Below are 25831 nucleotides of genomic sequence, written 5' to 3'. Positions count from 1 at the left end.
TTATCCATCTTGATTTGCTAGGTGTCCATCAATGAATGTTGCTATGGAGATCCCAAGACTTTGAGAGACAAAAAGTTAATTTACAGGCTTTGAGGTTTTTGTTTTTGTTTTTTTTTGGGTGGGTGCATTGCAGACAATGATATGTTGCAAAAACTTTTGGTGATTACATCAAGCAACCTATATATTTCCTTGGCTTCCCACATGATAGCATTGTCATGAATTGATTACAAACTTGTGATGGTAAACCGCCATTTGTGTTGGCATACCCTGAGTCCTCCATTTGTGCTTTGAAAGCTCGCTCAAACTATATGCCTACCCATAGCATTGATGCGGTTGCTTTAGAAGGGACAATAGTGGTTGCTCGACGATAGAAGCAAGTCACTCTCCACCTTGCACTGTCAACACTTATGATGTAGACATAGTGGGTGCATTTAGTGCTGATGTGGTGTGTGTGAGGTTACTTGGATTGATTGCATGGGGATGCAAGCAAGGTGAGATACGTTGATAGTTGGGCGGTCTCAAAGCTTTGGCCTTTTATATGAATCGTTGCAACCATCGGACCGTCCATTGTGTTTGAGGGTTGAGGCAGGGGGGTAGGAGACCCGCCTCTTTCAAAGTGCTCTGTACTGGTGTGCGCTCATCAACTTTCATTCAATTCTTGCCAAATTCAGCACCCCCCTTTTAAATTAGGGTTGGGTGTGCCATGAGGGAAGGTGGGTGACACAACCCCCATACCGGATGCACAACCAGGTTGACTCTTGACATTACAAAAAATTCATTCACCTCTCGATCAAAGAGAATCCGACACACAGAGAGAGGGAAACAGAGACACAGAAGCAGGAAAGAAGGAAAGAAAACAGAGACAGAGGTCATCACCAGGCTCGTAAAACACCCCCCTTGAGGCACCCCCAGCGTCATATTTTACTCTTCTTTGGATCCATTTCTATGCATGGAAGCAGGGGGAGGCAAGGAAGCTACCGCAGGGCACCGCCCACTTGGATCTTCCAACTATCTGCATTCAGCTGGAGGCTTCGGGACCCATCTGGCCGCCATTTATCAGCAGCAGCAGCAGCAACTGCAACAGCAGCAGCAACACCATAACCATCTTCACCAGCAGCAACAACATCAACATCAACATCAACAACAACAGCAACATCAACACCAGCAGCAGCAGCAACAACAACAGCAGCACCATCACTACTACCACCAGCACCACCCCCTCCTCCCACACCGTGCTACCAGCGGTCCCCCTGGCACAGTGCAGGGTGCCATCGGTAGCACCGATGGTGCCTCCAACTACCCCCCCTCCCCACATTTTGCATCCCCTTCCACAATCATCCATGCCCCTGCTGCCACCAGGCCTTCCCCGGGTCACACCCTTGCCCTTCCGGCAAACCCTAGCCACGCTGCCAACTCGCCATCCTCATCATATCTCCCCGACGGTGGTGCGGTGCCCCCCACACCACCTCCAGCTATTGCGCAGCACCATGTGACTGTCCCAAGTCAGCAGATTGGAACTACCATGGGTGCATCACGCTCTGAACCTCCCAAGAAGAAGAGGGGTCGGCCAAGGAAGTACGTCACAGATGCAAATGGTGCAGCATTGGCATTGCTGCCATACTCGCCCAATGTCAGCTCTTCTGCAGCAAAAAAAGGCCGTACCTATGGAAAGAAAGCGCAAATGGAAGCACTTGGTATCAAAAGTTTTGCTCATTAATCATAGATCTGACTTTTCGTAAGGAGGAGCATATGGGGTTTAAGGTGCATGTCTTCATGTATTGGACAGCTAGGGATTCTCAAGTGATTAATTATACTGTGCAAGTGTGCATGAGGGTTAATGCGTTTGATTTTCTAGATCCGAGCTGTTATTTTGTGTAATGCTGAATCAGTATAAATTTTGTTGACTCGATCATGTGGTTAACAACAGGCATTTACTTCTTGCTAATTTAGGTGCAGCAGGGCAGGGTTTTACTCCTCATATCATAACCATTGCGGCAGGAGAGGTACTGACCTTCCTAAGCCTCTTTTTTATACAGATTGCTGGTTCTTACATTGCTGTTTTTGCAAACAAGTTGAAATATTGCTATCAAATGCATCTGTCCAAATATGTACTGGAGCCAGAACAGGGGCTGATTTTTGCTCACATGATTAAGGGTGGTGTCACACCACCTGTTGACCCTCTCACCATGTAACCAAAAAACAAAGAGATGGGCTGTGGTCCCAAGTTGGCAGTGTGCAAGTGGCTTTGCCTGTTCTGTGTCCTGTATGGCAAAACACCCCAGGGCCTCCACGAGAGGGAAACCATGGGGCAAACATTACTTTCATGATATGTGGTGGGTTAATACTTCACATCAAACTGCCCACCAGAAGCCCATAATCGTGAAATGGCAAGTGGGCATGGTGGTGTTAATCACCCTAAGACTAGTACCACATTGGCTATATATTACTTTAAACACTCCCCATTAACCTGGTTTTCAGACACTTAAGCTAGAACCACTTTAAAAGGCATCCCTTTTAGTTGAAACTGCTAAAAAGAGGTGCTCTGTTTGAATCTATTTCTGTTTATCAAGCTGTTCATTGAGGTTCCCCTAGTCCTGGACTAGGAGGTTGAGACTCCAAAATTCTAAGGAAGCACTTGATAATTGTCGTTGACTTTTGAGAATGCTAGAGGGGTATATTTCTAACTTTAGATGTTTTACTGCATCTTTGTTATTCATTGATGATTTGGTTTTTGAAATTGAATATGCTACTTCATGGCTCTCAAGTTGAAATTGCCATGCACATATATAGCCTCAGGTAATATATTTATGTTTTTGTTCAACTCAATCATTGCTTATGATCAACTTTGAATTGCTACACTGTATAAGAGTTGCAACATATACACACATTCTTTCTTTGTTTTATGTTCTTCTTGGGCATGATGTTGTTAAGATATCTGACTCTTATGTGTTTTTAGCTCCAGTACATTTTTTCTTTTTAAAATAAACCCAAAGCACGTGCTAGTATAATTCTTATGGCATGCAACTTTGTCATGGCCATGGCTTATCTTAGATGGTAAGCATTGGTGAACTAGGTGTAGTCCTTGCAGGTAAGTCCTTATAGTAAGGGGAGCCATGACATGGGCCAGTGACGTCCTAGCGTCTTCCCTATTCTAGTCTCTAGATTTATTGGGGTGACCTTATTCATGTTTTTGTTGTCCAGCTTGGTTACAAGTGATAGCCTACTTGAGGAGTGTTGTGCATGCCACATACAAAGATTTTATGATACCCTTCAAGCACCAAAAAAGTGGTTTGTGGCAAGATGTGCTTTCAATCCTAAACTTTATCGATTTGAGGTTAGGTTAATTCCAAATAATTTTCCTACACTTTGCGAACAAAATTCATGCTAAACAAGCAACCTTTTACTTGATAATTTATGCTGTTGACAAACGATATTTTCCTAGAGTTTATGCATCGTAAGAATCATTTCATGCTTGCACTTTCCATGATGATTCATTGCAAAGAGGATATGGATTAATAGTACGAGATGCAATTTATACTTCTAGGCTTAATCGAAGTATAAGTTGTTATATCTTTTTTATACAACGTATGTTTGCTCGTGTTGTGTGTAGTTCTTGCAAACTTTGAGGTGGTTTGCAGCTATCATTTTACCTTTCTTTCTCCAAGCTAAGCACTCTCTCTTTGATTATAATCTTTCATTTGTTCTAACTTGTAATTACAAGCTTAGAAGCTTTTTTTTTTGCGAGTTCCTAGGCTCTATATATTTTGAGTAGATTTTAGGGTGTCACATACGTTTTAGTTGAGGTGTCTAAATATACTTTCATACCCAAATGCATATGCGTTTGCTTTGTGTAGATAAAACTATGAGAGTGTACAATGGAAGAGGAAATGTGAACATGGAGAGAGAAGGGAAGAGAAAGACTGCAATTGAAGAAGAGAATGGGCGAAGAAAATTTGCACTAGACTTTGAAGGAATGCTGAGTACAAAGAAGGATTGATCAGTACTTGCATGCAGCCCAAGGCATTAGTGAGGGCATTGTATCAGGCTAATGATGGATGGCACATCGGAAGATGGGGGAGTATTGGAACATTGGAGTGTGTTGGAACCTACAAAAAACAGAATGACCAGCCAATTAGGTTGGGCAGCTATATATAGCAAGAAATGCCCAAAATTGACTGTTTGAATATAACGGGGACCAAAAATGCTCGCCGATCTGCGTTAAATAGCGCAGGAAATGTAGTCACTAAGAGAAAATGTTGATTGCCTCTTCTATGTGGTGTGAACACAATCAAATAATACTCGAAAAAAATACTTGGCTGGAAAATAATTAGCCAATGTAAACACAACTAAATCGATTGAAAAAGAAATGCATGCTCTAGAATGAGCTGTCTCCTTTGTCAAAACACTTGATAGACATGTCAGAGCTCCTAACGTCCCCATCCGGCTTGGACTAAGGTTCTTATGTAGGAGATGACTTTGCATGACAAATATGACAGCTAACACCCCCTCTCAAATATTGGATGTGGTTAACGACCAAAGAAGATTGAATGGATCCAAGGATGGTAGAAAAAATGCCAAAGTTGAAGAAGTTCATCAATATAGTGTGTTGATGGAGAAGCTCCTCATGATCCTAGGAATCCCCCTTTGAAACATTAGGGGCTAGGGAATCCACAGCCGCATCACCAATATTGTTCCCCTTTGAAGCATCAGGGGCCAGGGAATCCACAACCGTATCACTGATATTGTCCCCCTTTGAAAGGGATCATAGAAATTTGAGGGCCAGAAGTGCGGGCCTTGTAGGACATATGGAGAGAAGTAGGAGGCGGAGTAGGGGTATTGATCTTCTTGACCTTCCCTAACAAAGGGAGAATGAGGCCTTGAAGGTCGATTTGTGCATCGATCCTTGCAATGAACTGATTGGTGTGATTGCCAATTGAGAGAAGAAGGAAGAAGCTCCTCTTCCGAATCATCAAAAGCATTGAACCAGTATGGCAGGGATGGGCATAGGGATGGCCAAATTTAGAAGTGTACTTGTTAATTTATGTATTGTTCTGTGTACATCTCTTGCTTGTGAGACTCATGTAAAGAAATACTTGAGCAAAGAAGATAAACATAGTGTGTACAACAAAATATAACAATAAATTGTGGAACTCAAAGGTGAAGAGTAACGCAAAAAGAAAGAGAAATGAATGCTGAAAACATACTAGCAAAGTGAATACAAGACCTTGAATTTGTGTGTTTCAGAGTGGATTGGGGCAAAGATAAACAAGAGAAGAGTTTATAATGCGAATGGATTCTGGATTGAAGCAGGCAACCTTTATATGCAATCAGCTGCAGTAAATGCAGATCAGAGTGAGGAAATTGTTTGGACCAGGCTGATCAATGGCAGTGGTAGCAAGATTGCCTGCAGTGTTAAAACGCTGGGTGACAGTTGGAAAATGCAAACTAGAGAGCTCTGGAAGATGGGCAGCAGGTTGAAGATGCATTTGTTTGATGTAGACCACTGCAATGTGATCAAAGTGCAGCCTCTTGCTCCTTTGTAGATGCTGCCAACTGCTTGGAAGTTGATGTCAGTTGCTTGGGTGATCCTACATAGTGCAAATGTAGCTTGGAATGGTTGGTGACAGCTGCAAAATGCTTTGAACTCTCTAGAAATAGAGCACGTGCAACAAGCGCATCATGCACATGTGTTGAGGCAGGTAGATTGGACCTGGGTGATAGCTGGCCGCACCACGAACTGAGGTATCCACCAATGAAGGAGTGTAGACAATATTGGATGAAGGCACTAGCTTGTGGAGAATTTACAAAACAAGATTGAGCAAGTGGTTGGGCAGCCTCTCTATTTATAGATGTGAATCCTCCCAAAAGTTGGAATGTTTGCTTATAGGGCATAGAAACTTTGGTATAAATTGAGTTTCAGGGCTGTTTAAGATAAGCTAATAAAGGTTTAATTCGTAATTCACCTTGTTTTGGTAATACATCTCTTTTAGCTTAACACCCTCTCTTAGGCTTGAAATTGGAACCTAGGAGAGTTGCAAGCTTAGCTCAGCCCATAATACCTTGAGGCGTTCCACCTCAAAGCAGCCAAGGCATTAGTCCAAGGGCGCATGATGGCTGCCCAAGAGGATGCTTGTCAATTATTGCTTAGTGGCTTATCAAGATGTGTAAAGGTGATGAAATTACTTTTGAACTTACCCTCTTTCTAGCTTTTGTTTTTGTTTTGTTTTGTTTTATGAAATTCTCTTAAAAAAAGAATTTGTGCCCAAGGAGGAAAAAGAGGGATGTGTAGATTCAGCACAACAAAAGAGAAAGGCTCCCAACCACTTGTCATGTTGACGGTGACATGGAAAAATATATAGGTATGTGCCATAGGATATACTGCCATGTACGATATGCCATGAATATAGTGGATCTCGAGTTGATTACTTTGTGATGAGGAAAAAGGAGTAGTATGTACAAATGCCAAGAGATTTTCATCCTTGGATGAGTGTCTACCAAAAGTAGGGTTTTCCCTCATCCATATTCCAAAGTGATTTGTCACAAAAACACAATGCCAATGCATAATTTTATGCAATGGGTAATACAAAGTGTTGTGTTTAAATAGAACACTATGCAACTGTGCCACTTGGACAATGCCCTCATATAGGAATTGTCCACTTGCTGAGGCATCCTTTTACAATCATGATCATTAAGAGGTAAATGGATGATGATACAAAGTACAAATGGATTTGATAGAATAGTGATTAAAATCGTGCAAGCGCTACGAGAAGAAGCCCCCTCCTCTCACTACCACATAGTGAAATGAAAGTTATAGAAACTTGGGCTCTTCATTATCTCAATGTTGAAGGGGAGTGAGCACCCACGTCCATCTATCAAAGAAGATACTGTAAAATTGGGTGATTGATATGTTTGGTCATAACATTTGCAAAATTATGTGATGATGGTATGACCTCTAGACATATAGTGCTTAACTCCACTTGCTCTATGGTGAAATGGTAGTGATGTTGACATGCTTCGTCCTCGAGCTTACCAGTAAGTGCTATCACACTTTGGTTGTTGTAGAAGATCACAATCGAGATGATGTGTTAGAACTGAAGCTCTACTAGTAAGCTCTTAGGTAGATGGTGTTGGTGGTGTTATTGTAGAAAGCTCGATTCTCAACCTGGGTAGTAGAGACAACAATCGTCTCTTGTTTACGGCTTGACCAAACAATGGGATTTGTACCCAAAGAGAAAATGTAGCTGCCATGGGCAATATTCCCATAGGATCCAACCTACACAGTGGCACGATACGAGCCATATCCATGAATAAAAAGGATTGGAAATCAAACTCACCTCCCAGCCACAAAACCAAACCGTCTCACCCTTGAGCCTGGGAGCTAGCTAGTAGCAGCACTTCAAGTCATGACCACATCCCAAGGGTCGGTGTCCCATACTACTTGTCCACACCATCTCGGTGTACAGATGTGTCGGCCAATGCACTAAGAGTTTAAGAGTGGTGATCGTACAATGAATGTGCATAATCGGGTCTTGAGTCCTATAAATAGGACTTGGTTGCCCTAATCTTGAAGTGCCCTTAGTGCATTCGCCCCTAAGTCACTTCATGACCATTGTGACCAATGCTACTAGTGCCCATCCAGATGTCCAGGGATGTAACAATCAGAGTTAGTGTACCCTTGCAAGGTCAAAGCTTTACCAAAGTCTAATCCAAAAGAATAAGTAAACTTAACATATCTCAACACATGCAAACATCCAATCTAATATGGAATTTTTGGTGCATTGAAATTTTGATTGAGCAACGAAACTGAAAAAGCTAAATTTGGCCTAGTATGGATCAACGTAATGGCTTTTCCACCATAGAATGATAGGTATGCTCATCAAAGGGCTATGCATGAGGATCCTTAGAAAGCTTTACAATGGGATCAAGAGGAGTGGCTATGGGCCGTGTTTCATTGGTGCAATATCAATCCACTAAGTAGAGGGCATATTTTTGACAAATAAAATAGCTTACCAGAGTATCATTTCAAATATGGAGCAGAGTTTTACCTTTATATCCACTATTGTAGCAAAATCTGAATCAGTAATCGACAGATCATTGACATAAAGAACGATATAGCTTACTCCTTGTGAAGTGGTTTTTATGTACAAGTTCGGGTCATATGGGATAGATCAGAACCATGTGATTTGAGAAACTCATTCATTTTATGAAACTGGGAACATGGTGCTTGCTTCAGCCCATAAAGAGCTTTGTGCAAATGAAATACCTTATCTTTGTGGTTTGGAAGAGAAAATGCAAGAGGTTGCTCCACAAATGTTACCCTTTAGATAACACCGTTCAAAAAGGTGCTTTTGACATCCATTTGAGAGAGAGGCCAACCATGATGGGCAGCCAAGGCTACTACTAACAACCGGAAGGATGTCAGTTGTGCTTTGTAGGCATAAAGGTTTCTTCATAATCAACACTATGCTTTAGCCAAAACTCTTGTACTAATTCCAAATACCTTGGACAATCCACCAAGGTTTAGATTTCATTCTGATCAATGCTCTTATGATTTCTTTCCCATGGCCTTTCGCCATTGGGGATGCTTTAGAGCCTTTTGTCAACAGTTCAGCTTAGAATGTAGACATAATTTGTTGTAAAGACAGATGTAAATGCAGCAGAAGGTGCGGGCCTAGTAGATCTTTTGGGTCCCTTCGTGATGGAATTTGGTGGAAGGATGCCCCAAATTCCACCATGGTTTGTTGGTTCCATTGAGGTAATGGGTCCTTGGGAGGGCTTGGAAGTTGAAGACTCTACGGTTGGATGAGGAGTGGAAAATAGACTAGGTTCAAATGGCATGATCTCAGGTAGTGTAGGTTGAGGGATAACTTAGAGGATTCGGTTGGTGCAGGGGGCTACACAATGGCCTTCTTGTCAAAGACAATGGCTCTTCTTATAATGCTAGGGTTTATTTTAGGATCAAACAATTGGTATGCTTGAGTATTAGAAGAGTAGGCTACAAAAGCCAAGGCTTTGATGGAACATGAGCTTATAGGATCACCGCACTTTGACACCAGTTGAGGATGTACATTGAAGTGTTAACAATCCCAAACCATAGACACTTGGGTAGCTTTGTTGCAAATAGTATAGAGTAAGCCATGCTCATTATAGTCTGGTTTCTAGGCTCTATGGCTCTATTTTGAGAAGGAAAATTGGTAGAGGTGAGCTTGCGGTGAATGCCATGCTCATGTACAACCCAGAGAATTGGTGGAAGAGAAACTCTTCATTGTTGTTACTGTTTAGTATCCCAATACGGATAACCATTTCATGCACTAATCACACCCATGTTAAGAATTATGAAAAAGGCATTAGATTTGTTCTTGTGAAAGTATACCCATATATATCTTGAATAGTCATTCGCTAATAAAAAGAAATATGTGTCATTTAAGGTCATTGTGGACTTTGATTGTAGTTCCACTAGGGTTAACATGAATCAACCAAAGGGGACCCTCGGCTTTATGTGTGGTTTGTTGAGGGTATGGAGTGCAATGCTTTACCGGCGTGTTTAGATAGTTTTAGGTGCGGAAGGCCCTCAACCATATGATAGGCATGATAACTTGTAAAGAGAGTCATACCAAAGGTGTCGTAAGCACTAATGCTAGAGATACTCCTCACTCATAGGATACCTAGTAGAAGTTGGGCCATGAAATCTCTAGAACTTGAAGTCTCAAATGATTGGTTGGGATAGAATATTAAATAGAGGCCATTAGGCTATATCTCACTGCGAACAATCACTAAACCAATCTTGGCATCGAGTACCTTGATTGTGGTCATGCTAAAGAAAATTGCTCTTCCTAAGCAACAAAGTTGTGCAAATAGAAGGTTTTTGTTTTGTCGTGTGGAAAATTCTTCAAGATGGGGTGGCTTTGTGGTGGATCGTGCTTACTTGGTCAATAGGGGACTTAGGAAGCTCCATAGCGGCAAACTCCATGAGTGAACGTTGGTATTTTGCTAACTTGACCTTAGGGTCATCTTGGTTGGTTAACTTGAATGCTTGGAGCTCATGGTCGAGATTGATATGATGGGTCCTATCTCAAGCCACACAAGGGTCAGTCAAGTAGTCCCATTGCTCAAATGCTAGGTCAAAGTGTTGTAATGGTGAGTGGAATTTGAGTAAAAGATCTTTGCATTAACTCAACCTTTGGAGGAGCCCAATGAGGGTCTATTTGGGGTTACCCTTGAACTAGGCCCCACAAGTATTGTGAATCTAGAATGTACCTCATGAGATTTGACCATGTGGTGTAGTTAGACCCGTTAAAATGAGTCTTGTTGGCAAAGGCATTTTTGGCAGACGCAGATGAAGAATAAATACTTTTGAGGTGTTTGATAATAGGGGTAGGCTGGAATGACAAGAACAGAGCCTAAGATATCAAAAGGTGCCAAAGGAGGAGGCATAGGAGCTTGAGGCCATTGCCCTAGTGTAGGTTGAGGCACCGAAACAAAATGAAAAGGTGTACTAGGTGAGGACATATGCACAAACTGTGGTACGAATTGGGCAACACTAGGGGTGGGATACACTTGGGTAGGTAACTCTTGTGAAGGAGTCCTTGTAGGTAGGTGCTTGGTGTGGGGGATAAGTCCCCACCCTTGATGCAACTCCACCACCTTTGTGTGCATAAGCATAAGGACCTAAGGGATAGGTGAGTAAATTTTGTGGTCCCCTTGGTGTAGTGAAGTGTGACAAACATGAATGCATGGATGAAGGCACAACAAAAGGAAGGGTGGGATTTTAGAATTAGATGCTTGTGGATTTTGAGTGCAAAATGTAGTTGTAATGAGTGGAGTGCTTGAATGCAAAGAACTTCAAAAGAAACTTCCCTTTTTGAATTTCCAACCGTACAAGAGGTATTACTTGTTGATGGTTTTCTTCTTGAGTCACCTCTATTTATATTAGCATATTGGTAGGGGTCAAGGTCTGTTGGGTGCAGCAAACGGGGAAGTGTGACCGGATTGAAAGAAAGAAGTGAACATAGAGAGAAGAGAGAGAGAAAGAGACAATAGAATGCTGAAGACTGCAGAGAATGAATGTTGAATACTGAAGGCAGATATGTACAAAGGGCCATGTGAGTACAACCAGCCAACGATCTCTCTCGACCTGCACGAAAACTGAGTAAATAGGTTGAATAAAATAATAAAAATGACCTGGCCACTGCTGCATAATTGGCTGACAAAAATTAACGTAATTAAGTAATCATTAATTTGCTGTGAAAAATGCAGCCGGCCATTTGGTACATCTGTCCAACTTGTCGAGCGTGCTTGACTTGTTTGACTTGCTTGTTTACATAGTGAAACTGTTTAGATTGCCTTGTATATGCTTGTGCCCGTTCTGTAGGTGACTAAATCTCTAACAAGGCTATCATGAATACTTGTACCCATAATTTGTGCATTGGTAAAAGTATAAGGACTAGAAAATGAAATCTCTTTACCTTTAATTGATTCACATATTGATTTGGATTGAAAACTAGTACATGTTCAATGTCAGTGTGTCCTCCGGGAGTCCAGGGTTTTATATTTTGATCAACTTCATATCTTGATTGTGGTGCACCTCCCTTGAGCTTAAAGATAAGCTCATTTGGATGATGATGCAGATGGATGGGGCTAACGTTAGGCTATCTTTTGTTGCTGCACAAGAGTTTATAACTAAGCAAATTGACGTAAAATGAGGAGAAAAGAGCTCTCTTTATAGGGGCAAGGGGATAGCTAGTGCAAAAAGAGAAAGTGAAGTAGCACAAGACAAGTGTTTAGCTTCATGTCATGAGGTGTGACGAGTGGTAGGACACTTGGAAGCTTGTGTGACAATGGCTTTCCTTTTTGGGCTGAGTGCTGTCAAGAATAGAAACAACCAAATTTAGAAAACAATACTTGAACACAAAATTGACTATTTTTAGAATGTCAATCCTATTTTTAGAGCCAACATTTTTAGACCAATCTAAGGCTCCTAAAATTTAGGGATCCCTTAGAAATTAGGGATACTCTCCAATATGGGTGTTATGTGAAACCTCTTTACGAATATATTACAAAAATAGTGTCAAAATCTTCATATGAGTTTTCCATGTAAGGATATGTGCATGTTAAGCTTTTAGCTTATACGTATACATTGTATAAATATTTTAGGATCATGTCATCTTGTTGATTGTAACGATTTGTTTTGGTGGACCTAGCCCACACTTCAAGCCATTAATGCTTATTGTGTGCAAGCTTAACCTTGATATGCTTGAGTTTCAGTCATAGGTGCCCAATAAATTGGGTCATATAGATGGAAGCGTGTACTGTCTTTTCTTTAACCCATTGTGTGGGTCCTGTGAGAGTGTGCAACAAAAAGAAAACACAAACACAAACACAAAGGAATAGAAAGAGATTGTAAGATGAGAAAAAATAAATCTACACTGAACAAGAAATAAACGTTGAATATAGAAAGTGTCAGAGTGCAGCGGTGCGGAAGCGTAGGACTGAGAGAGAGAGAACGCAGAGAGAGAAGAGAGAGAAAGAGACAGTGGACGATGAAGATCTGCTATATAAAGAGTGCTGAATACAAAGATATGCAGATATATACACGGGCGCAGTGCGCTGGACTGCGTGTCTCCACCTCGACGATGCAACTTGCTGTTCACCTCGAAGTCCGCTGCAGTTTGCACTGTCTCCTGTCTGAAATCTGCGAACAGAGACGGAATCTGCGCGTGTCACCGGTCTGTAATCTGCGAGCAGAGAAGTGTCCTAGACTGCTGAAGAAGTCGGGTATAAATAGCCGAAAACGGGACAAAAAACAGGGCGCTAGAAATGCCCAGTCGGCTGCATGCATTAAATGCAGCCGACTGCCTGCTGCAGGTCGGACTGCACGTGACAGTCCGACTGTGCAGTCCGACTGCCTGTCCGACTGCACCAGGCCACCTGCCCTGCTGCCCCTGATCAGGCTATGATTTGATCTCTAACACCCCCTCTCAGAGCCTGGGCAGGGCAGAAGCCTGAGGGATCTGGAATGTCTCCGAAGTAGAGCCTGAGGAAGTGCCTTCGTAAACAAATCCGCAAGATTGTCCTCCGTCTTGCAGTACTCCACAATGATGGTCTCATCCAGAAGCTTCTCTCGGATGAAGTGGTACTGGATCTCTATGTGCTTCGTCCGGGCATGAAAAACAGGATTCCGTGCCAAGGCAATGCAACTTTCATTGTCACATCGCAACAAAGTAGGACGAGTCTGGGGGCACCCCAAGCTCCTCCAATAATCTCCGAAGCCACATAGCCTCACATGTGGTGGAAGACGCGGCCCGATATTCCGCCTCAGTAGACGAAAGGGCTACCGTGGGCTGCTTCTTGCTACTCCATGAAATAACACCTGCACCTAAGGTAAAACAGTAACTTGTAGTAGACCGCCTGTGGTCCACATCACCGGCCCAATCCGAGTCGCTCCAACCTGCAAGTACAAGATCTGAACCATCTGTGCGTGCGGGGTAAAAAATCCCTAAATCAGACGTCCCCCTCAAATACCGAAGTATCCTCTGAGCAGCCTGCCAATGCACTGTCTTAGGTTCACTCATAAACCCTGCCAAGAGCCCAACAGCAAAACATAGATCAACCCTAGTGTTGAGAAGCCAAATCAAGGACCCAATCAACTAACGATAGCGGGACGCATCCGCCAAAGGAGAAGCTGAATGGGAAGTGACCTTCCAGTTCGGATCCATAGGAGTAGATAGGGCCCGACTATCCTCCATCTCAAAAGACACCAAGAGCTCCTGTACATATCTCTGTTGAGAGATGAAGAGTCCCCTCTGAGACTGATAAATCTCATGGCCCAAAAAGAAATGGAGTAGACCCAAGTCCGTCATCTCGAACGTCCAATGTAAAGCTAACTTCGTCTCCTGGACCTGCTGTGCAGCATCACCTGTGACAATCAAATCATCAACATATAAGACAAAAAGCACACACCCATCCTCAGAAGTGTGAACATACAGCTGCGGATCGGCCTGGGACCGCCGATATCCCAACTGAGAGTGGAGGAATGAATCAATCTTCTCGTTCCATGCACGCGGAGCCTGCTTGAGGCCATACAAGGCCTTCTTCAACCTGTAGACTTTCCCATCGGAAGATCCAAAGCCAGGAGGCTGTTCAACATAGATCTCCTCCTTCAAATCACCATTGAGGAAGGCCGACTTCACATCCAACCGATAAACAGGCCATCTCCTATGGCCAGCCAAAGCAAGAACAGCTCTAATGGTCGCCATACGAGCTGTGGGGGCAAAAGTATCATGACAGTCAATACCTCGGCGCTGTGCAAAACCTTTAGCAACAAGGTGAGCCTTGTGCTTATCCAAAGAACTGGTATTTGGTTTTGAAAACCCACTTGACTCCAATCACCTTCTTCTTCGAGGGGCGGGGCACGAGTGACCAAGTGCCATTCCTCTCAATAGCCTCCAACTCGGCTTCCATAGCTTTCTTCCATGGTGCGGACTGTAAAGCCTCCTTCACGGAGGTGGGCTCTCGATCCTGCATAACACGGGTCATCAAACAATAGTTGGAGCAAACAAGCTCCGTAGAATGTGCCTGGTGCCTCCATGACCGCCGTGGACCATCCTGTGGTCCCCACTCCTCAGGAACCCCCTCGATCCCTGAATCACGGAGTGTGTCACGGGCCCAGCGAGGAGGAGGCCGAACCTCCCCTCGTCTCTCTCCATCAACAGAAGACTCTGGAATATCCACCGGTGGTAACTCCTCAGAGGTGTCCGGTGGAATAGTAGACTCTGTGTCAGAAACAGAATCATAATCAAAAGGCACGGGCTCCAGTGGAACTGTAGAGGGAGCCCAACTCTCCCCGGGATCTCCAAGAACGGGATGCTCCTCACCCATTGAAGTAGCCGGAACCTCCACAAACCGCACATCACGGCTAGTGTACACATCCCGCTTGACGGGATCATACAGTCGGTAGCCTTGGGACTGGGAGCTGTAGCCAACAAATACCTGTTTTCGGGAAGCGGCTTCAAATTTATCACGGTGAGCCTTGGGAATGTGAACATAGGCATCACACCCAAAGACCCGAAAGTAAGAAACATCTGGCTTTGTCCCAAAATAAGCCTCAAATGGGGTCATCCCTTCCACGGTTGAAGTAGGGGATCGATTAAGGATGTGGACTGCAATAGCCATAGCCTCGGCCCACAGAACCTGAGGGGTCTGTCGGTGCTCCATCATGGTGCGCGCCATCTCGATCACACTGCGGTTCTTCCGTTCAAGAATACCATTTTCTTGAGGAGTGTTGGTATTGGCAAACTCCTGGTGAATTCCTTTATCTGCACAAAACCGAGCAAACTCATTAGAAACAAATTCACCTCCCTTGTTGGATCGCAAGGTCTTCAATTTCCGGCCCGATCGGTTCTCCTCAAAGAGAAGCCAATCCTTGAAGTGCGAGAAAGCTTCTGACTTTAATGCCAAAAAATAGGCCCATGTCATTCTGCTGTAGTCATCCACGATCAGCATGAAGTACAGCTCCCACACAAGGACTCATTCCTCATAGGGCCACATAGATCCGTAGATACTAGCTCCATCGGTGAAGTAGACCGCCGCGAAGCTGTGTGGGGAATTGCATCCCTATGCTGCTTCCCCCGAATGCATGAGACACATGGCTGCTGGCTCACCACTATATCCGGCAACCCTCGAACAAGCTGTCCACATGACGCCCTCCGAAGATAGTCATAGTTCAGGTGACCAAACCGAGCATGCCATAACTCTGAGTGTGACTGAGAGGTAAGAAGAAGAGTAGAGAGGGTGGTGGAAGACTTCAGTTTGTAAATGCCGTTCTCCTCATATCCGGATGATAGAACCTTCCTCGATCCACAATTAAGGACTCGCACCGTAGTACTGTCAAACTCCACCAAAAGGCGAAGGGAGCAAATCTTATGAACTGAAAGAAGATGGTACCCTAATCCTGGTACATGTGAAACCTTTGAGGTATGGGTACCACCTCGTCCATCGGGAATAAGCTGCATCTTACCCCGACCTGCAATAGATACTGAAGAGCTGTCTCCAATGAGAATTTGCCCATGCGAGGGTCGCAATTGGGCAACACCATCTGATGAAGGAGTCATGTGCCGTGAGGCACCACTATCAACGATCCACTCTCGAGCCTGGGGAGCCGTCATCGCAGCATCAGAAGCATTCGGTGAAGCGTTCTCAATGACAGCTAGATGAAGAAATGCAGCTGACGAGGGTGCAGCCACCGCTCCAGAATCCTTGGTGTTCTTCTTCTTGGTGTCCTTCGTGTCTTTGTCAGGGCAATCCTTCTTCCAATGGCTAGTCTTTCCACAAATATGGCATGTGGAGTCTTTGTCCTTGTCCTTCTCCTTGTCCTTCTTGGACTTGTTATCCTCCTTCTTCTTCTTTTGGTTCTTCCCCTTCTTCTGAGAGGCTTGACCTGTCAGCGCCTCCGACTTGGAAGCATTCTGTCCCTTTAACTGTTCCTCTTGGGCCAAGACCATAGGAACCAACTCTTCCCAACGAAGAGTAGACTCTCGCCCCGAGGCAATAAGGGCAGAGTAAAATGTACCGAATCGTGGCGGCAATTGAGACAATAGTGTGATTGCCATGTCTTCGGAGGAAATCGGCTTCCCTACATTCTGAACCTGCATCTGAAGCTGCCTTAGCTTGTTAATGTGCTCCCGCAGCGAAGAAGACTTATTTACGGACAAGGTCCGCATCTGTACCTCCAAAGAAACCCGCTTCATTAGGGTCATCCGATTGTACATCTGATCAAGCTCCAACCATATCTCCCGAGCCACTGTCAAGTGCTCGATGTGAGCGATCACGGTTGTAGTGCATGATAGAAAGAGAAAGGATCGAATCTTGGCATTCAGTTTGTCCCAATGAGACTGGGCCTTGGCCAACTCCGCACGAGCATCGGAAGAGAGTTTGGACTCATCTCTTACCGAGGGCCGGTCAATCTCCTCCTGTACCAACTCCGCCAAATCATAGGACTCTAGGATGGCCAACATCATGATGCGCCAAATGCGGTAATTGTCGCCGTCGAGCTTCTAATCTGCAGGAAGAGCCAGTAAGACAGGCACCTTCCGGTCCATAATCGCCTGGAACTCCAAGTCAATCTCGGTAGACATCTTCACCTGCAATGCCTTCACAAACGCAAAAGCAGCCCCCTCTGACTGGGAAAACTCAGCTTGCTAAGGCTCTTCCGCGTCCTGAACCTTCTTCACCCGCCGGAGGCGATGAAAAAGCAAAACCTGCACTTGTAGGCTGAAAACTCAAACTTCCTCCGCGTCAAACAGCAGTAAACAGCAGCAAATCCACCACCTGTACTCCTTTCTTGTACGCCCACACTCGTTTCAGCCTTGTTCCAAGGCGCAGCCCTCTTGTTTGCCCTTAAACGCAAAAAACGCAAATTTGTGTCGCGATGGAAACTCCTCTTCAGGTTGATTCTGCGCTCAGTCAGCCCTCAAACACTGCTCTGATACCATGTTAGAGTGCTGCGGTGCGGAAGCGTAGGACTGAGAGAGAGAGAACGCAGAGAGAGAAGAGAGAGAGAGACAGTGGACGATGAAGATCTACTGTATAAAGAGTGCTGAATACAAAGATATGCAGATATATACACGGGCGCAGTGCGCTGGACTGTGTGTCTCCACCTCGACGATGCAACCTGCTGTTCACCTCGAAGTCCGCTGCAGTTTGCACTGTCTCCTGTCTGAAATCTGCGAACAGAGATGGAATCTACGCGTGTCACCGGTCTGTAATCTGCGAGCAGAGAAGTGTCCCAGACTGCTGAAGAAGTCGGGTATAAATAGCCGAAAACGGGACAAAAAACAGGGCGCTAGAAATGCCCAGTCGGCTAAATGCAATCGACTGCCTGCTGCAGGTCGGGCTGCCACGTGGCAGTCCGACTGTGCAGTCCGACTGCTTGTCCGACTGCACCAGGCCACCTGCCCTGCTGCCCCTGATCAGTCTATGATCTGATCTCTAACAGAAAGAGGATTGATCAGTCCTTGCACACAATCCGCATCATTAGTGAGGATACTAGATCCGGTTGATGATGATGGCAGCACTAGAGATGCAGGAAGATGATGGAGTTGGAGTGTGTACTTGCCAAGAAGGAAGGAAGATAATTTGCCAAGTGAGTATGGGGGGCTATGTATAGCCAATAATCCCCAAATCTGGCCGTCTTGCACCTTGGCTCCCTAAAATGGACAGACCAGTATTTAATACTGGTTCCACTATCAATAAATACTGGAAAAGTGTTTGGAGACACAAAAAAGAATGTTATGGTGGTTGGATATTGTCTCATAGATGAAGATAGGTTGGAAAATGCAGAAATTGCTTAGGAAGAGCAAATAAAAAGCCGATAAAAAGAGGAAATTACTCAAATGGCTACTCTAGAGTGAGATACCTCCTTTGTCAAAACAAGTGAAACATGTTAAAGCTCCTAATGTCATCATCTAACTTAGATTAAGGCTCATAGGTAGGAGATGACATGCATGGAAATCATGATTGCTAACACTCGCTCTCAAATCCCAAATGGAGCTAAAGACCGAAGAAGAAATGGATCTTGAGATGGTAAGAAGAATGTCTATGTTTATGAAGGCCGTCGAAGTAGACATTCGATGAAGAAGCTCCTTGTAATCGTGGAAATCCCCCTCTGTAACACTAGGGGCTAGGAAATCCATAGCCGCATCTCTAAGATCGTCTCCCTTTGAAGGGATGGGGGGTATGAGGGAACTAGCAGAGGAGAGTGTGGGGGATGGAAAAGAACCCATAGAAAAGATTGTGCACCAGTGGAAACATGTGCAACAAATAAATTTGCCTCGGGGGATTGTGCATAAAAGAAGGGGAGTGGAGCTTGTAGAGTTCTCTCTTGCCAATCTATTGCTAAAATAGCTCTGGAAGAAGAATCCTCAATAAACACATCCTGCTTGGTGAAGACAACTTGGGTACCAAGTCTAGTAGTGGAAAGCCCAAGTTTGGAACATGTAGGCCTTCTAAAGGGGAGTGGGTGGTATGGTCTAGCAATAACCGCAAAGTGCCAATACCTCTATTGGGCACCGATCAAATGTTGCCAATGGTGATTGAACCCTCTAATGAATGAAGATCTTGTAACAAATCACCTCTTGGAGTCATATGACTCAACGCACCATTGTTCACCAACCAAGGCTGCTCAATAGACATGGCAGCCACTAAAGAAGGCTCCTCCTCCAATGCATGGTTATGAAGGAACATGGACTCATGGGTTAAAGTGTTGTAGAGGTAGAAGAAGGCTCCAATATAGATCCAATGTTTGCTCTTGGATGAAGGTGAGGGTGCTTCTTCCAACATTTCTTGTCTGGATGTATCCTCTTTCCATAGTCTAGGCATTTAGGCTTCTACGAGTCGGAGTTGGAGCATGAAGAACTCTCTTGTTGGTTAGCGTTTGACTTTCCTTTCTTCTTTTCCCCTCCCAAACTTGCAATAAAAGCTTTGGTGGAGTTGGATCTAGTGGCTACCGCTTTGGCTTGCTCGTCATGTTCCAAAATAAGGGGGGCAACCGCCTCCCATAGAACCTTCTCACAGGTCCTCAATGTAAGGAGGTTGGTGTGTAAGATATCAAATCGGGGAGATGGTAGCCAAGTCAAAAGAATCATGGTCATATCCTTTGAAGATATCATCTGGCCAAGAGATGCAAACCTATCCCTCATATCCTTCCACTTGTTGATACTCTCCTTCAGGGAAGGAGAGCCATTAACAGCAAGCAACCACAATTTTGTCTTGAGAGTAATCTTGTGGGCAAATGTCTTGTGAAGGTGCAAAGAAGCAAGCTTTGTCCACTCCTCAGCTGCCTTCTGTAATCTCATATGCTCTTCGCGATAGTTGTGGCGATAATCTTGCTACTGTTTGGAGGAGTGATGAGGATGCTCCTCATCTGTATCATCAAAACTGTGAAACTGGTTGTAAAACATCTTAAAGATCTCGCAAGACATCTACAAAAAATCTGCGTCTTGATTGTAGACAGCCTCGAAATACGATGAATATTATAGGAGCCCAATGGAGTCAATGTAGAGGGTTTGCTTGGGGGAGATATATTGTTGCCTTCACAAATATTAGTGCGTTTGCTGAGAAGGGCTGTCACCTAGCCAAGAGACATGTGTGTTTAGAGTAGAGGAAGGTTGCTTGATTGAGGAAACCTATTGTCTCGAGAAAGAGATTGCGTTTGTAGCAACATAATGATGTAAATTGACAGTTGGCACTAGGAATACTGTTGTCTCCAAGTAGAAGGTTGTGCATTCAAAAAACGTTCATGTGGAAGGGCTGCTTGGCAATTTGGGGTGGTCTCCTTTCCAATAGATCAATTCTGTGTCTTACTTAGGTGATGATATCATGCGAGAGTGCGCAACGGAAGGGAAATATGAACATAGAGACAAATGAACATAGAAAGACTACAAGAAGAGAAGAAAGAAATCTGCATTGAACAAGGAACAAATGTTGAATATAGAAAGAGGACTGATTATTCCTTGCACACAGGCTACATCATTAGTGCGAGTATTGGATCAGGTTGATGATGATGGCAGCACTGAAGAGGGAGGAAGAAGACGGAGTCGGAGTGTGCACTTGTCAAGGGAAAAGGAAGATAATCTCGCCAAGTATCCCAAATCTGGCTGACTTGTATCCTGGGCCGTAAACATGGTCTAACCGGCAATAAATATTGGAAAAATGTTTGGGGACACAAAAAGATGCTAGGGTGATTGGATATTGTCTGGCAAATGGAGACAGGTTGGGAAATGCAGAAATTGCTTAGGAAAGCACACAAAAAACTGACTAAAGGAGGAAATGCACTTAGATGGCCACTCTAGAGTGAGAACCTCCTTTGTCAAAACAAGTGACAAACATGTCAGAGCTTCCAATGTCCTTGCCAAGGAAAAAGGAAGATAATCTGTGAATTGAGTAGGGGGGGCTATATATAGCCAAGTATCCCAAGTCTGGCTGACTTGCATCCTGGGCCGTAAACATGGGCCAACCAGCAATAAATACTGGAAAAATGTTTGGGGACACAAAAAAATGCTAGGGTGATTGGATATTGTCTGGCAAATGGAGACAGGTTGGGAAATGCAGAAATTGCTTAGGAAAGCACACAAAAACCTGACTAAAGGAGGAAATGCACTCAGATGGCCACTCTAGAGTGAGATACCTCCTTCGTCAAAACAAGTGACAACCATGTTAGTGCTCCCAATGTCCTCATTTGGCTCGGACTCAGGCTCACAGGTAGGAGATGACAAGACATGACAATCATGAGTGCTAATAGGTCCACCATAACCTGTGACCACTCATCAGTGGCTAGCTCTAATGCACTTTTCTTTATATCTAGTAAAATTTAATAAACAATTAAATATGCAAAATAAAAAAAGGATACAAATTCTCTTTTTGTTGTGTTATGACAATAGGTTTTTGATGTAGAGGGACTCTTCTCCATCTTATGATATTACCTTTGGTCACCAGCTTGATCTGATGCCCTCTTTGATGCCTTGGGCTGTGCGCATGGATGGATTAGTCCTATTTGTATTCAACATTCTCTTGGAGTTTAGTGTAGATTTTCTTCTTTCATTCTCTTTTTGTATTGCAATCTTTCTCCTCTCAATTGGTTTTCTTCCATCTACCATGTGCAAACAGCCACCTCAGGTTGGCCGCATTTTAGTCGACTATATTTGAGTTCTTTAGCCTAGGTTAGTTAGTTTTCTAAATCATGTCTAGTTATAGGCAATACAAATATTGCACATTTTTCATTCAGGCACTCACTATTTCCAGCACTTGGGGTTTATAGCTTGGGATTGTTATGGAAGTACTAGACTGTGCTTGAGAGACTTGACTAGATGTAAGATTTGTCAGAAGAATTTTGATTACAAGCTAATCCCATGTAGCTGCACAAGGTACAATGATAACTTAACAAGATACGGAAAATCCCACAACTCGAGATTGTAGGTATAAACAATAGGACTCGATAGTGCATGACGATCCCACAATCCGGGACCATAGGAATGGATACAAGATATCAGAATGAAGAGGCTTGAAAGATACATTGATTCTATGTTTCATCATGTAATGGGATGATCATATGTGATGAGATCCGAAAGAAACATGTATTATCGTTTTCAAATTCTTAAAGGAACTGTTGTTGATGAAGCTTTTGTAGTTGAGCCATTTGAGATGGATCTTCTAATAGAGTGCTAGCTTCCCTATCAAAGGAGGTATTTGTTATTGCCAGACTGCTGATGATACGTATGCTCATTAGTACACGCATAGGTGTTGAGGTGCTCATGAGGTAGTTATTTGTTTTAACTTGCTATTGCACATGTTTTAGTTGTGAAGTTTTTTGCGAAATTTAAAAAAAAAACATAATCTGTAGCTCTGTGAGGTCTAAATGTTATGTTTGTGTGATCAAGGAAGCTCTTACCATTCAAATTGGAGACATGCTGTAGAGGAAACTTGTCAAGACTTTATTACTTTTATCATATAGCTTGCTACTTCTAAGTTCCTATTAAGATCAGTAATTTGATATTTTAATTGTGAAGTTTTTTGCGAAATTTAAAAAAAAAACATAATCTGTAGCTCTGTGAGGTCTAAATGTTATGTTTGTGTGATCAAGGAAGCTCTTACCATTCAAATTGGAGACATGCTGTAGAGGAAACTTGTCAAGACTTTATTACTTTTATCATATAGCTTGCTACTTCTAAGTTCCTATTAAGATCAGTAATTTGATATTTTCTTGTGTCTTGGGTATGCAAAGCTACTTGTTGAGGGTTTGACTGCTTGCAGTTGAATTCTGCACCAGAGTACTGACCAAGTTCTTTTTTTTCACAGGATGTTTCAATCAAGATAATGTCATTTCTACAGCATGGGAGTTGGGGAATGTGCATCCTATCTGCGACTGGTTCAATCTCGAATGTGACCCTATGTCAGCCTGCTACATCTGGTGGCACAGTCACGTATGAGGTAGAAATTTCATTTTTTTGACTTGGTTGCTTGGTTGCCTTGTAGAGATGTCGGTTATGCTGCAATATCAGTTGCATAAAGGATCTGTTTTCTGCCTGTATGTATAAGCTGCAAAGTTTTTACTCATTTAAATGGCATTGAGTACAAAAGGCCCCATTAGAGGTTCTCATATGATTTCTATTTGAATGTATGAAGAATACATTCGGATTGTGCAAGGTGACCTCTGAATCTAGAATTTCCTAAATGATGGAGCATGGTTATAGCTACTCTAGGCATAGGTACCATAAACAGGGAATGGGGGATGGGACATGGGAATGGAGACACAATAGGAATGGGGAGGCCCCATTTCAAAAACGGGGTATTAGAAAGTAGGAACGGGGAGGTCCCATTTCAAAAATGGTGTATTAGAAAATAGGAAAATATAAGTAGTTCTTATTACACTTATTGAGTATACAAAAATGGTGTATTAGAAAATAGGAAAATATAAGTTCTTATTACACTTACTGAGTTGAGAGCAGTAGAGTGAGAGAGTGAGCATGACACTTGATATAAAGTAGAACAAGCTAAGGGTGCGTTCACACCCGAACATGGTAAATGGCACGGTGAGCCTTGATTCCTAACAACCTCCCACCTAAAGGCAACGTGCTGAGGAAAGAATAAGCTAAGTCTATGTATGTATAAATCTGAAAGATACATATACTATTCAACTCCTATCATTTGGCGGCAATGAGCAAACCGCTCGGCTGGAAGACCCTTCGTAAGAAGGTCTGCAGGGTTATCATCTGTATGTACTTTGACAAGCTCAATGCCTTTGCTATCAAGTACCACATGATAAAGTGATACTTTACTTGTATGTGCTTTGTCTTTGCGTGAAAGACAGGATTCCGTGCTAGCATGATAGCACTCTGATTGTCACAATGGAAGATAGGAACCTTTGTAATCACAAGCTCTCTCGCCAGACGTGAAAGCCATAAAGCCTCTTTGCATGCCTCCGTGGCAGCCACATATTCTATCTCTGTAGTAGACAATGCGACATACTTTTGTAGCCTAGATATCCAAGGGCCTGCTCCTCTTGTTAATATGAGCACATATCTTGAAGTAGACTTCTTGCAGTCAGGATGGCCAACATAGTCTTTATTTGTAAAACCGACAACAGATGACTTCTGCTTACCAATGTAGATACACAAATTCTTTGTGCCCTTAAGGTATTTCATGATACCCTTCATTGCTTCCCAATGCTTTTTGCCACGATATGCCATGTATTTGCTTGCTAACCACTCCCATTGCAAATGCAATGTCAGGATCTGTAGCAACCATAGTATAGATCAAGCTACCAACATCTGAAGCATAGGGTATCTTGGCCATTTCAGTCGTTCCATCATCTGATGTAGGGTTATCATCTGCACTAAGTTTCACATATGGAGGCAATGGTACACTAATAGCTTTTCCCCCCCTCCATGTTGAAATGCTGCAAAACTTTCGTAATATACTCTTGTTGTGACAGATAAAGAAGACCCTTTGATCTGTCTCTGAGTATATGCATGCCAATAATGTGATTTGCCTCACCAAGATCTTTCATATCAAAGCTATTGTGTAGACTTTGCTTCAAGGAGTCCAAGGCATGAATGTTCTTACCTGCAATTAGCATGTCATCCACATATAGAACCAAGAGAATAAGGTTGCCATCTACTGCCTTCTTGGTGTATAAGCAATGATCAACTTGAGAACGATGAAATTCCTAAGATTGCATGAATGTATCAAATTTGTGATACCATTCTCGTGGTGCCTGTTTCAGTCCATACAAAGTCTTGTTGAGTTTACATACCATGTGCTCTTTTTCCTTTGCAGCAAAACCGTTAGGTTGCTGCATATAAATGTTCTCATGCATATCATCATGTAAAAAGGCGGTTTTTACATCCATATGTATGAATTTCATATCCTCAGGTGCAACCAAGCCCAAGATGGTTCGCAAAGTAGTCATCTTGACTACAGGAGAAAAGATTTCATCAAAATCAATTCCATGTTCTTGCTTGTACCCTTTAGCAACCAAGCGTGCCTTGTACTTGGGCAAATAACCAGAAGTGACTTTCATTTTGTAAACCCATTTATAGGGTAGCATTTTTTGTCCTTTTACCAAATCCCAAGTGCTATTCTTCATGAGAGATTCCATTTTTGATAGCATTGCTTTTTGCCATTTCTTACTATCTTGATTGTCCATTGCTTCTTGGAAGCATGATGGTTCACCACAATCTGTTAACATGACATAATTAGCTACATAGTTTACTCTAGGAAAAGATCTATTTGGCTGTTTTTGCACTCTGGTCGACCTACGGACCCAGTGGTCAAAATTTGCTGGTTGTTCAACTTGCAAATCTGCATTAACAGCTTGCTGTTCTGTAGGTTCAACATGTTGTATAGCTGGTTCAGGTTGTTCCAGATGCACATGTTGTTACTGAATTTGTGGAACATCATGGGCAAGATCTTGGTGATCATTTTCAGCATCATTCCTTGCATTTACAGGGACATTTACAGCAGACATTTGCAGTTGTCTAACGGGTATTCTTTGCTGTCCTATTGGAACATCCTCTCGGAATACAACCCTTTTGACCTCCTTGGTTCTTTTAGGTTGTTTATGCATGCGATCTTCTCGGAAGATGATATCATTGTTGCGTACTATATTTCTTTTCTCGGGATCCCATAATCTATATCCTATCTTACCTTCATCGCCATATCCTAGGAAAATATATTTATAGGACTTTGGCTCAAGTTTGTACGTGCACAAATGCCTTGCAGCCAAACACTTTCAAGTGTGCATATGAAGGTGGCTTTCCCGACCACACTTCTTGAGGGA

The 25831-nt window shown here is 43.2% G+C and overlaps 1 protein-coding gene across 4 annotated transcripts in view; it reads left to right on the top strand.

Annotated features, from left to right (window-relative positions):
• Positions 1–318: 318 nt before the first annotated feature.
• The window catches only part of LOC148030343 (uncharacterized), a 41602-nt gene continuing 16089 nt past the window's right edge, over positions 319–25831 (top strand). For 2 of the 4 annotated variants that reach the window (XM_087686649.1, XM_087686652.1), the window contains exons 1-3: positions 324–1694; positions 1951–2003; positions 22849–22980. In XM_087686649.1, the coding sequence (XP_087542775.1) occupies positions 950–1694; positions 1951–2003; positions 22849–22980 (930 nt within the window). In that variant the 5' untranslated portion in view covers positions 324–949. Of the gene's footprint in view, positions 1695–1950; positions 2004–22848; positions 22981–25831 lie in introns of all 4 variants that reach the window. The other 2 variants (XM_087686650.1, XM_087686653.1) reach the window with 2 other exon arrangements.

This window comes from Lygodium microphyllum, chromosome 10, assembly GCF_053477565.2.
Source record: "Lygodium microphyllum isolate KBCC chromosome 10, Lygodium_microphyllum_v1.1.10, whole genome shotgun sequence".
Lineage (NCBI taxonomy): Eukaryota > Viridiplantae > Streptophyta > Polypodiopsida > Schizaeales > Lygodiaceae > Lygodium > Lygodium microphyllum.
The sequence above is the reverse complement of the archived record's forward strand: the minus strand, read 5'-3'. Positions and strand labels throughout refer to the sequence as shown.